This window comes from Engystomops pustulosus, chromosome 3 (assembly GCF_040894005.1).
Source record: "Engystomops pustulosus chromosome 3, aEngPut4.maternal, whole genome shotgun sequence".
Lineage (NCBI taxonomy): Eukaryota > Metazoa > Chordata > Amphibia > Anura > Leptodactylidae > Engystomops > Engystomops pustulosus.
Genome location: NC_092413.1, coordinates 111461634 through 111475804, shown reverse-complemented (window position 1 = coordinate 111475804; position 14171 = coordinate 111461634). Strand labels below are relative to the sequence as shown.

The 14171-nt window shown below is 39.5% G+C and overlaps 1 protein-coding gene across 1 annotated transcript in view; it reads left to right on the top strand.

Annotated features, from left to right (window-relative positions):
* AFG1L (AFG1 like ATPase) overlaps positions 1-14171 on the top strand; it is a 114861-nt gene that overhangs the window by 32343 nt on the left and 68347 nt on the right. Inside the window, exon 6 of the mRNA XM_072141834.1 lies at positions 13728-13827. Coding sequence (XP_071997935.1) covers positions 13728-13827 — 100 coding nt within the window. The remainder of the gene's footprint in view (positions 1-13727; positions 13828-14171) is intronic.

Below are 14171 nucleotides of genomic sequence, written 5' to 3'. Positions count from 1 at the left end.
TCAAAATTTTCTGCTTTTCAGGCAGATAGTCATAGCACCCAAGTAACTTTATAACTAACATTTCCCAGATGTCTTTTATATTGTTGTGGCTTTGTATGCATCCTCTTTTCTAGGTTATTAGGAGGTTCAGAATTTTAGGTGCAATTTTTCTCATTTTTATGAAAATTGTGAAAAACCCTTATTTAGAGGCACCCGCTCAGACTTTGAGAGCAGTAAAACCCCCTAAATTGTGCCATTTTAGAAACTGCACCCTTCAATGTGTGAAAAATCAACTTTAACCCGTTAAGGACCAGACCCTTTTTCGTGTTTGCATTTTTATTTTTCACTCCCCACCTTCAAAAATCTATAACTTTTTTATTTTTCCATGTACAGAGCTGTGTGATGTCTTATTTTCTGCGTAACAAATTGCACTTCGTAGTGATGCTATTAAATATTCCATGCCGTGTACTGGGAAGCGGGAAAAAAATTCAAAATTCAGTGAAAATGATGAAAAAACACATTGGTGCCATTTCTTGTGGGCTTGGTTTTTACAGCTTTCACTGTGCGCCCCAAATGACAGATCTACTTCATTCATTGGGTCAATATGATCACAGGGATACCAAATTTGTATAGGTTTTATAATGTTTTAATACATTTACAAAAATTAAAACCTCCTGTACAGTGTTCTTGCGCTAATAAATTTTTCATACTTTAGTGTACAGAGCTGTGGGTGGTGTCATTTTGTGCGACTTCTGATGATGTTTTCAACTCTTTTATTTTTAGGACTGTGCGACCTTTTGATCACTTTTTATAGAATTTTTTCTATTTTTCAAAATGGCAAAAAAATGCAATTTGCGACTTTGGGCGCTATTTTCTGCTACGGGGTAAAACGCAGTGAAAAACGGTTATTATATTTTGATAGATCGGGCATTTTCGGACGTGGCGATGCCTAATGTGTTTAGGATTTTTACTGTTTATTTATATTTATATCAGTTCTAGGGAAAGGGGGGTGATTTGAATTTTTATGTTTTTTTAATATAATTTTTTTTTTTACTTTTTTTTTTTTATTATTTTTTTTACTATTTTTCAGACTCCCTAGGGTACTTTAACCTGATTGATTGATTGATCCTACCATTGATTGATCCTACCATACACTGCCATACTAAAGTATGGCAGTATATGGGGATTTTGCAAACCATCTGTTACAATGTGCATATCGCAGCCTCGATCATGACAACCTCGGATCTTCGTGTGATCCGAGGCTGTCATGACAATGGATCGCCGCTCCCCGGTGACGTCACGGGGAGTGACGGTCGGAGCCAAGATGGCGGCTCTTTAATGCCGGCGGTGATCAAAGGGTTAACACCCGCGATTGGTGCAAGCATCGATCGCGGGTGTTAGCGACGGGCGTTTGCTTCATTATGAAGCAAATGCCCGGTAAGTATGAAGAGGGCTCAGCCCGTGAGCCCTCTTCATACTCCCCCATGCGCAGCAAGACGTAAGGGTACGTCTTATTGCGCTATGGGGTTAAGAAGTGCGTTTACTCTAGATGTTTCACAGGGGTTAAAATAAAATGGAGGTGTCATTTACAAGCTGTAATTTTTTTTAGACAATGTATTAATTTTGGCCTAAAATTAAACCATCACAAAGTATTCAATGCTGAAAAACTACACAAAGTTTGATACCCAATTTCTCTGAGTATGCGAATGCCCCAAATGTGGTGGTAAACTGCTGTATGGGCACACGGCCGAACATAGAAGGGAAGAAGCGCCATTCAGAGCAGATCTGCATTTTCACATTGTACAGGCTTTAAAATGTTTTTTTGTTTTTAACATAAGGGGGATTATTTTTTATATGGATGAGATCCGCTTTTCAGGTGCATCATTTCAAGGGAGTTCAATAGCTAATAATCAGATTTTATTAACTCTTTCTTGGTGGTGGTCAAAAAAATCATTAATTCTTGTTTATGGTTTTTAGCATTTTGTGAGAAATTTGCTTGTGTTTGCATCGCCATGTAACAATGGGCATAAAATTTATATTTTTTTGTTTAAAGAGCTGTATTAGAGCTCTTTTTTGTGGGACAAGCTGTACTTTTTCTCGGTATCCTGTTGGGCTAAATGTTACTTTTTGATCACTTTTTATGAGGTGAGTTTTTTTGCATAATTTTTACGCCGTTCACCGTATGAGTTCAGTGACAATTTTATTTTATTGTACGGATTGTTACAGACATTATTATACCAAATATGTTGTGTTTTTTTGGGTGATTTTCACTTTTTTATTTTTTATTTGATTATTGCGTGGGATGGGACTTCAGGGGACTTTTATTCTTTTTGTAATAATTTTTTTAATTGTACTTTTTAATTCTAAATTAAGTCAGCCAAGATGTCAGAATTGAAAAGAGAATTGTGGAATTTTCTCTTCTCTGAACAAATCTGGTTCATCCATGTGTACAATTTCCATAAACCTGAAGGTGTCTTGTTCATCTGTACACACAATATATGCAAGTACAAACAAGATGGGAATGTTCAGCCATGATACTGCTCAGGAAAGCGTCTGGTGCTGTGTCCCAGAGATGAACATGTTTTGGTCTGAAATGTGCATATCAATCCAAGGACAAAAGACCTTGTGAAGATGCTGCCTGAAACTAGTGAAAGGAAGTTGTTTTACACAGTGAAACAGTATTGCCTGAAAGAAGCCATTATTCCAAAAGAAACATAAAACTGCGAGATTAATGAAAAGACCACTTTTGGAGACATGTCCTGTGGTCTGACAAAACTAAAATGGAACTATTTGGCCGTAATGACCATTGTTACATTAGGAGGAAAAAGGGGTAAACTTACAAGCCTGGGAGCACCATCTCAACTGTGAAACACAGGGGTGATAGCATCATGTTTTGGGGTTGTCTGGCTGCAGGATCAACTGGTGCTTTGCACAATATAGATGGCATCAGGAGGAAAGAACATTAAGTGGCAATACTGAAGCACCATCTTAAGACATCAGCCAGGTGGATAAAGCTTGGGCGCAAATGGGTCTTCTAAATGGACAATGACCCAAAGCATACTGCCAAACTTGTTACACAGTGTGTTAAGGATAAATAAGTCATTTTAGAGTGGCCATCATAAGTCAGCCTACAAACATGGCTAAGCTACACCAGTTCTGTCAGGAGGAATGTGCTTAAATTCCTACTAACTATTGCGAGAAGTTTGTGGACTGGTATCCAAAATGTATGACTAATCTAACAACAAGAATCGGCAGTGTTGAAGCATTAACACAACTAGTCTGTCATTCCAGAATTTGAAGCATTAAAAAACATTAAAAAGGCATCACATGTTCCAGGGGAAGAGGGGTTTGGTGTTTGGGTTAGGTATCTATATATACAAAATAACAAGGAATGTACATCCTACCGTATGGAGGACGTATACACGGCCGACTTATATACGGCCGATATACGTCCTCCATAGACGGCAATGGGCGCACGGCGCCCAATGGGAACGGTACGGTGCGTCATCGTACCGCTCCGTACCCGGGAAAAGATAGGACCTGTCCTATCTTTTCCCGTAATACGGTGCCGTGCGCCATGTATCTCTATGGAGAGGGGCGGGGGTGAGCTGCGCTCACCTCCTCTCCCCGTGCACTGCCGTTGCCCGCTACGGTACGGGCGGGCAACGGCAGTGTGAATGTAGCCTTAGAGAGTAAGTAAGGTAAAAAAAGTGTCTTAAGTGTTGAATGGTCTCAATACATTACGGGTCCATGTGTAAGTCAGGAATGTCTAGGTCGGCGTCCCATATTAGATAGCCTCAGGGTGCTACAATTGGTGTGGAGGAGGTGGAGGGCTCCCCACTCGTTCCGTCCCCTAAATGGGGGACTTCCTCAGGGTTGTTTGGGTAAGGTAGCTAACAAATCGCCTAAAATTAGCTCCCAGTGGGGCACTGTACCATAATTACAGACGTTTTTCTGTTATGCAAAGTAGCTTTTGTGACTCACGTCTGGTTTCTTTTGTGACTCACGTCTGGATTCTTCTCTCTCTCTCTCTCAGGCTGGCAGTGAATCACACCCCGTTATTTGAACTTACAGCTCTGTGTTTCTTCAAATCCCTGCTCTGCCTCCTTGTACTTAGGGGCTGTTTGCTAATATTCAACTACAGATATATAAAGCACTATGGGAAATATTGTGTCGATTTTTTTTACACAGTGCCTTGTTTTACATACATGCCATGTGACCAGTGACATCATCGCAGGTCCTTTAGCCTTCTAAGAATAGCAAACTTTACACCATTACATGAAATCTCAGCAGCCTCCACGGAGGATGGAGAGGAGAAGAAGTCCATGGAGGCTGCTGCGACTTCATGTGGTCAGATATATGCAAGGGGTACAGTTTGCTATTGCCAAGACACTAATGGACCTGAGATGATGTCACTGTGATCACTTGACATGAACTGTAACCAGTAAGGAGCCATAAGGAGCGGGGAGTATTAGATGAGATCGGCCAGATGAGCAGGACATGCCCCCTCTAATGCCAGGTAATATAAAATAAAAGGTGATTAGTGGCAAGTCCACAAAGACAAGGTTAGTAACCATGCATGATCCTGGCCATACATATCTTTACAAAATAGACTCCTGTTAAAGGGAAGGGGTTTCCCCAGCATATGAACTTTTACATATAAGGCTGGGGGGTGGGGAAAGGGCGTTGAAAATAAAAAAAAGAACTTGCCTCTCTCCCTGCTTCCATTGTTTTAAGATGCTGCCCACCCCTACCATTTTCTGTTTGTTTACAGAAGCCTGTGGTGACATGCACCTACAGCTGCGCTACTGCACTTATACTCATGCAAAAAGAATTAATACAATCAGAAGCTGGCAGTGATGGGCTAATCGGAGCTCTCAAATGTACCACGTATCATATATCAATGTAGCCGAGGGTTGGTCACAGCCTCCCAGTATATAGCAGGCAAGCCCCCATTAGTATATAGCAAGCCTGTCTGCTGTAGTATGTAGCATCTTGTATAAGCCGATGTGGGATTTTTCAGTAAATTTTTTGTGCTGAAAAACTTTGCTTGTACACGAGTATATACAGTAATTTGTATTGAAAGATGAGATTCTTCTCTTTAAAATTACATGGCTCTGTGCTATTTAAGGGAGTTGTCCACCTTCGTCAAATAACTGACATTGTTTGTGCAAGAAAAAGTTTTACAATTTTCCAATACACTTTCTTTATGAATTCCTCACAGTTCTCTACATCTCTGCTTGCTGTCCTGCTATAGTAGCTTTTATCATTCCTGCCAATGGATAGAAATCCATGGTCATGTGATGGACAGGCAGGTGCTTGAGCTGTTGTTACCACAGAGAATAATCACGGCCGTGTGATATAACAGGCTGTGTACATGAGTGTCCATCACATGACCATGGTCAAATTTCTCTCTATTGGCAGTTAACATGGAAGCTTTCTATAGAATGACAGCAAGCACAGATCTAGAAACCCGTGAGGAATTGATACAGAAAGTATATAGGAAAATTGTAGAACTTTTTGTTTCATCGAATAACTGACATTGTGCACCTTTAATCCAAGATAGGGGAATCTGGACTGATCCTTCAGTTCCCCAGAATGATTTCTCTCAGGCAAAAAGTGACTCTAACTTATTTGCTTATAACTTCGGAGATGATTTTTAAAAAAATCTGTAAGAAAGGGAATGCTAAAAGGGACCATACAAAAGGTGGGGAGTTAACTGTTGTAAAAACTGGTAAGAGGATTCCTTTAAAGGAAATCAAAATCACCCACGGGCACTTACTCATAGATCATATATATCTTTCTCCCACTTCCCCCTTCCCCTGCCTGATGTAATATCACTGCAGCACAGGTAGTTTCAGCATAGTGGAGGGGGGAAGTGCTCCTTGCATACTATAATAGCCTGTGAATCTGAAGAAGATTACAGTCACAGTGCCTGGATTTATGAGTAAGTGTCTTTGGTTTATCCCTGCTTGATTTTTATGGTAGATTTCCTTTAACACTTTGTAGTTGTAGTCTTAGTTTCTGTATAAAAGTCTACATATATATAGGGAATCATTATAGATGACTCCACATTTATCTACAGATTATAAAAATGTTTTATAATAGCCAGAGAATTAAGTGGTTGGAAAAGGAGTTTAACCCCTTAGCGTTCTGCGTCGTAGCCGTACTGCGCTGAGTGCTGCAAATAAATCTCAACGCCGGTTCAGCTCTGCACAGGAGCTCTTCCTCTGACATCCCTGGCTAACACCCGCTCCGATCGCGGGCGTTTAACCTGTTAAATGCCGCCCTCAGCGTGACTGGGGCATTTAACATATTTCAGCAAAGAAAAAAAGGAGGGGGAAAATGTAGGAGAAGGAAAGTTGTGAGTGTGATAAAATTTTATCACACTCACAACTTTACTTCTCCTACATTTTCCCCCTTTTTTTTTTCTTTGCTGAAATATGTTACAATAGGTGGTGCACACCGTGAGTGTTTTTCTAAATCTGAACACGTTTTGCGTTTTCATGGGGCATTTAACATGCCTTCCGGGAGTCTTTCCCCCCACGATCGCCACCCCCACACCGTTTTCAGGGGCACCTATCGTTGCTATGGTATGCCTGAAGGCAGTGCCTTTAAGATGGCGTCTGTGCAATTACATAGGCTGACATCTAATACCCTGCAATACATCAGTATTGCAGAGTATTATCATGAACAAGCAATCAGATGATTGCATGTTCATGTCCCATGGTGGAAGTAAAAAAAAAAGTTTTTCAATAAAAAAGAAATTTATAAATCACTAAAAATGCCAATAAGCCCCAAAACATTTAAAGAGACATATAACGCTCAAAAAAATCAAAATCATAACACAAACCCCACGTATATAGTATCACTGCATCCGTAACAATCTGTAGAATAAAATTAAGTAACTATTGAACCCGTATGATGAACGCCGTAAAAAACTTAAAAAACCCGCCAAAAATTATGATTTTTACCTATTGAATCCCACAAAAAATACAATGAAAAGTGATCAACAAAACTAATGTACTCCAGAATGATACTAGTACAACATTTCCCGCAAAAAAACAAGCCATCAGCCAGCTCCATAGCCAAAAAAGTAAAAATGTTATGCCACTTGGAAGACAGCGATGCAAAAATGATAGATTTCCCCCCACATTAGGGTTTTATTTGGCAAATTTAGTAAAACATAAGAAAAAATATTAATGTCTGGTATCCCCGTAATCGTACCGACCCATAGAATAAAGATAATATGATTATTAGGGTATATGGTATACACGAAAAAAAAAAGTAAAAAATCCAGTACAGAATTGATGCTTTTCTACTTGTGACCTCAAAAAAAAGCTCCTAAATTTTCAACAATTGGGGATACCAACCCCAAAATGGTAACAATGGAAAAAGCATCTTGTCCCGCAAAAAAAAAATTTCATCACATGGCCCCAATAATGAAAAAGCAAAAATTTTATTGCCTACAAAAGGGGCCAATGAGGAAACTAAAATCCTGACAGCTGCAGGTCCCTCCTTCCCTCCTGCGCCTCGCTGTGCGCCCATAAAACAAGTAACGGCCACATATTTTAGGGCTAAATGAATGTATTACCGACAAAATTTGACCATTCTAAATTTCACCTCCATTTTGATGTAATTACTATGAAGATCTTCCTAAAAGCTGTTTCTGAGAGTTTGAGGGGTGCAGATTTGAAAATGGGTTGATTATATAGGGGGTTTTAATGCTAAATATGTAAAATTTCATTTAAAACTGTATTTATCCCCAAAATAGTAAATTCTGAAAATACGGAAAATCGATAATCTATTTGTAAGCCGCGCGACATCAAAATACATTATCCAGACATTTAAAAATTATGAAAATGTGAAGTAGACTAATGGGAAATGTTATTCAGCAACTTATTTAGGTGGTAACTCTATCTGCCTGAAAGCACTATGATTTCGAATTTCGAAAATGGCAAATTTTTCAAAATATTCGTCAATTTTTTATTTTTTTTTGTAAATAAACGCAAAACTTATCAGCCAAAATTTACCACTAAAATGAAGTACAACATGTGGGGAAAAAACAATCTCAGAATCGTTTAGATAAGTAACAGTGTTCAAAAGTTATAACCATATAAAGAGATGCAGGTCAGAATCCAAAAAATGGGACTGAGCCTTAAGCTATAAAGTGGCAGCGTCCTTAAGGGGTTAAGCATCTAAACACTTGTATATAACCCTTCTACCCTCTTCCTATCTCTCGCAATATGTGAATAATGAGGATGCAAACATTAAGAAGGCAACCAGTGTTACCAGGTGTAGACACATAATGGTATACTCGTCCACATTCTGGATATCACATTGATGCAATTAATCAGTGTAAATGTTCTAATGCCTGTGTCTTCATTTAGTAAAGAAAATGGTGTGTGTGGTGTCTGTTTGAAGAGCACTCCCTTTGTGCAACATATTGGGCTGTTTGGAGGTTACAGGTTAAGGTCTATTGAGGAAGTGACTATGAACAATTGTTTCAGACAATAATAATACTAAAGCTTTGGCTCGCTATGAAGCTACATGTATTTCAGATAGGCCATCTGCTTTTTTGTTTTGTTCAGTTATTGTATAATAGTATCTGTATCATTTGATTCCACTCAGGCTCAGAGGACAAGTAGCTGACTAAAGTGCTGTAACCTAGTCTCTTCTCATCTTTCACCATTTATACCTAGAGAATAATAGGGATGTAAAACAACATTCGGGTTTTGTGGTATTCATTATGCCGGCGCTAATTAAATGGATCACTCTAATGTTTATGCCGACTTTGTGAAGGAAGCACTTCTAGTCTCTGAAAGAAAGATAATGGTATTAGCTGAGCCTAGACAATATGAGGGTTTAAGTAGATTTTGTCAAATATTGCTACTAACCACTGAAATTTGCAGGATATCCACAATCCTGAGATTATTACAATCCTCCTGACCAATCAATCATTTATCAACATAGAATTTCTTTTTCTCTTTACAACCAGTTTTTGTGCCTTGGTAAATCATGCAGTTTGCTTTTGTTGGCTTATTAGAATAATAATAATAACAATTCTTTAATATTTGTCACAGCAGTGATGAACAATAGTCATGAACAATAGAGAAATGTATCTGTTTAGGCGGTTCAACAAATAGGATGTGAAAAGTTAAATTAGACAGTTTACACAGACTTATTATTCACAATTAGACACATCATATATAAAAGGCATAGTGATGCTGCTAGACTGCATTGTAGGGCAACATTTACAATATTTTATTAATTATCTTACCAGGGCATTTACACAATGGAGTTGGTAATGCAATGTTCAATATTTTTAATTCATATGTTTTTCACCAATTCAATCCACAGTGTTTGCTGTCAGTTGCTCCTTTCTATTACCGTATTTATAATGGCAAAAATAAGGTGACCAGAGCATTGTATTTTCAAAAGGTCAAAGTTTATAAGTACAGTATGGGTGAATCAACTGTATTAGGGAATTTGATTCATATAGATAAACATTGGTATTTTTGGCCCAACCCCTTCAATTTTCTTATTCCATTTTTATAGTTTTTAACATATGGAGCAGCGGTTACCAATTGTCGGGGCCATGGAACACGCCGCCCTGGGCCATGGCAAAGAGCTTAAACTTAAAAAACAAAAACTATACTTACCACTGGCTTCTTCTCCCCATAGAGAGTCGCTGCTGTGTGACTTTATAGTGTTTGTTTGCGCATCCGCAGGAGGATAAGAAGATGGAACCGTGGGGAGAAGATGCCGAAAGTATAGGTTTTTTTTCATGTGGGCTCTGCTTTGGGCATTTAATTAATGGAGGAAGCTCTGCTGTGGGCATTTAATTAATGGGGAAGCTCTGCTGTGGGCATTTCATTAATGGAGGAAGCTCTGCTGTGGGCATTTCATTAATGGAGGAAGCTCTGCTGTGGGCATTTCACAAACAAAATGGAGGAACTGGAACTCTTGATGTTGGAGCGGAAATATGATATAGTGGGTATCAGCGAGACATGGCTGGACAGTAGCTATGACTGGGCTCTTGCTATAGATGGTTATAGTCGTTTTAGAAATTATCATATAAATAAAAAAGGGGGAGGGGTTTGTTTATATGTGAATTCTTGCCTCAAGCCTGTCTTTTGAGATTACATCGGTAACGCAAATGCAAATGTGGAGTCCCTATGGGTGGAGATGAGGGGAGGGTAAAAGAATAATAAAATATTACTAGGGGGTTGTTATAAGGCTCCAAATATAATGGAGGCAACAGAGGAAATGCTGATAAGTGAAATGGATGCGGCTTCAAAGCATGGTGAAGTACTTATCATGGGGGACTTCAATTACACAGATATTGACTGGGGGGCAGAAACATGCAGGTCCTTCAAAGGTAGCAGGTTCTTGTCAACAACAAAAGACAATTACCTGTTGCAAATAGTCCTAGAGCCAACAAAAGGGGAGGGGCACTGCTGGACCTTATCCTAACCAACAGACCTGATAAGGTATCAAAACTACAGTTTGGGGGAACCTGGGGAATAGTGATCATAATGTCATTGATTTTGTACTACGGTTTACTAAGAACGTTAGGGAATGGGCAACCAACACTCTGAACTTCAGGAGGGCAAATTTTCAGCAACTAAGGGAAGACCTTAAAGGCATAGACTGGGATAATGTTCTCAAAGACAAAAGCCCCCCCCCCCAAAAAAAATGGGAATTTTTCTCATATATTCTGAAAAAGTCCTGTGAGAAACACATACTTTATGGGAAAAAGCATAAGAGGAACAAGAAACAGCCAATGTGGCTATCTAGTCTTGTAAGGAAAGCAATAAGCGAGAAAGATAAGGCGTTTAAGGTGCTAAAACGTGAAGGTAGCGAAGAGGCATTACAGGATTATATAGAGAAAAATAAATCCTGTAAAAAGCAGATAAAGGCTGCAAAAATAGAGACTAAGAGAAAAATTGCCAGAGAGAGCAAAAATAATCCCAAATTATTTTTCAAGTACCGTATATTCCGGCGTATAAGACGACTTTTGAAGACAGAAAAATCTTCTATCTGGTCTGGGGTCGTCTTATACGCCGGTAATTGACCGCCGCATGGGACCGCATGGGACCGCTGCATGGAGAGGCCTCACGGGCTGAGCCCTCTCCATAGCTGGTAGCAAATTGCAGGTAGCAGATTGCAGCAAAGGCTTACCGGTAACACCCGCGATCGGTGCTAGCACCGATCGCAGGTGTTTTCACAGCGATGGCTGCCGGCAAAGCTGCCGGCAGCCTCAAAAAGATAGCGGCGCATGGGTGCCGCCATCTTACCTGGGATCGCCGCTCCCCGTGACGTCATCGGGGGCGGCGATCCGTCTCCATGGTAGCCTCGGGTCTTCCGAAGACCTGAGGCTATTTCGTTTTAACCCCTTCATTACAATGTGCAGATAGCACATTGTAATGAATGAGGAGGAAAATCCCCATATACTGCCATACTGTAGTATGGCAGTATATGATAGGATCGATCAGACAACCTAGGGTTAAAGTACCCTAGGGAGTCTGAAAAATAGTATAAATAAAAATAAAAAAAAGTTAAAAAAAAAAAATTATAATAAAAAAACCTAAAATTTCAAATCACCCTCCTTTCCCTAGAACTGACATAAATATAAATAAACAGTAAAAATCATCAGGTATCGACGCATCCGAAAATGCCTGATCTATTAAAATATGATATACACATATTTTTGCTCTCTCTGGCAATTTCTGGCAAAAATCTATAAAAATCTATACATCTATAAAATCTATACATCTATAAAAATCTGTGTATTTGGATAAGTAATTGGCTTAGTGATAGAAAACAGAGGGTCGTCATTAATGGCACATTCTCAGATTGGGTTGAGGTTACTAGTGGAGTGCCACAGGGGTCAGTATTGGGGCCACTTCTTTTTAATATTTTTATTAATGACCTTGTAGTGGGTTTACACAGTCAAGTTTCAATATTTGCAGATGATACTAAGCTGTGTAAAGTAATAAATACTGAGGTCGATAGTTTAGCATTACAGAGGGATTTGTGGAAGCTTGAGGAGTGGGCAGAGAAATGGTTGATGAGATTTAATGTAGATAAATGTAAAGTTATGCACTTGGGCCATGGAAACAAAAAGTATAATTATGTTCTAAACGGTCAATTACTTGGCAAAACTGGAGCTGAAAAGGACTTGGGGGTATTGGTGGATGGTAAACTTAATTTTAGTGACCAGAGCCAGGCAGCTGCTGCCAAAGCAAATAAAATTATGGGATGTATCAAGAGAGGAATAGATTCTCATGATAAAGACATAGTTTTGCCCTTATACAAATCGCTGGTCAGACCACACATGGAATATTGTGTACAGTTTTGGGCACCAGTGTATAAAAAGGATATAGTAGAGCTGGAACGGGTGCAGAGGAGAGCAACCAGGATTATTAGGGGAATGGGGGGATTAGAATACAATGACAGATTACAAAATTTGGGATTATTCAGTTTAGAAAAAAGACGACTGAGGGGAGACCTCATTACAATGTACAAATACCTGAACGGACAGTACAAGGATCTCTCCAAAGATCTTTTTATACCTAGGCCTGTGACCAGGACAAGGGGGCATCCTCTACGCCTAGAGGAGAGGCGATTTTACCATCAACATAGACAAAGGTTCTTTACTGTAAGAGCAGTGAGACTATGGAACTCTCTGCCGCAGGAGGTTGTTATGGCGGACTCTATGTACATGTTCAAGAGAGGCCTGGATACCTTTCTGGAGAGCAAAAATATCACGGGTTATGGGGATAAAACATTTATTTAATTCTTAAAGGTTGGACTTGATGGACTTGCGTCTTTTTCCAGCCTTATATACTATGATACTATGAATGGAGGAAGCTCTGCTGTGGGCATTTAATTAATGGGGGAAGCTCTGCTGTGGGCATTTAATTAATGGAGGAAGCTCTGCTGTGGGCATTTAATTAATGGGGGAAGCTCTGCTGTGGGCATTTCATTAATGGGGGAAGCTCTGCTGTGGGCATTTCATTAATGGAGTAAGCTCTGCTGTGGGCATTTCATTAATGGGGAAGCTTTGCTGTGGGCATTTCATTAATGGGGGAAGCTCTGCTGTGGGCATTTCATTAATGGAGGAAGCTCTGCTGTGGGCATTTCATTAATGGAGGAAGCTCTTCTGTGGGCATTTCATTAATGGGGAAGCTCTGCTGTGGGCATTTCATTAATGGGGGAAGCTCTGCTGTGGGCATTTCATTAATGGGGGAAGCTCTGCTGTGGGCATTTCATTAATGGGGGAAGCTCTGCTGTGGGCATTTCATTAATGGGGGAAGCTCTGCTGTGGGCATTTCATTAATGGGGGAAGCTCTGCTGTGGACATTTTATAAGTGATTGAGGCTGCTGGGTATTCAGTTTTTTTTTTTTGTGGTAAAATAAAGTATAAAAACAGAAAGAAAAACTGAAAATCAGGAGGGGCTACCGAAAAGGAAGGAGCTCCAGAAAAAAGGGGAATTTTAGACTGTGGGCTGCTGGAAATTGTACATTATATGGGTTGGAGTTAGATATGTGGTGTTTGTGGGGCGACCAATTTTTTTTCCCCATGGACCATGGTAAGGGGGTAACCCAATCTGGTCCCTGGAAAAAAAAATGATTTTGGCGGCAGCCGGTCCCTGGATGCAATAAGGTTGGGGACCACTGATTTAGAGGACAATATTGTGTATATAATTGCACAAATTTTAAAGTTGATATTGTTCTTGCAGGTGACGGATATTGCTGATGCTATGATCCTAAAGCAACTTTTTGAAAATCTCTTTCAAAATGGAGTTGTTGTTGTTGCAACATCCAACAGACCACCAGAAGGTAAATATATTTATTTTGTTCAATTGTTACATTTTTTTTTTCTGGCAATGAAACTGAACTCTTGATACACTATTCGGTGTAGTTTGATGCGAGATAGTCTGTTTGCAGAGCATTCATTTGAAATTTTTATTTGTAATAAAATGCTTCCAATTTTGGATCAGAGTCGTTATGGCAGCCGTGTAGGGGTCTCTTTGGCAAAAACTGGTGTTGTAACTGTTATCTGTAGAAGTTCTCTATATGTGACACAAGCGACATAAGCAAAAAAATAACACAATACTTGAGGTCTTTCATAGGAAGAGAACCCTTTGTACCAACAAACTCATACTAAAGATATTGGACAAAAA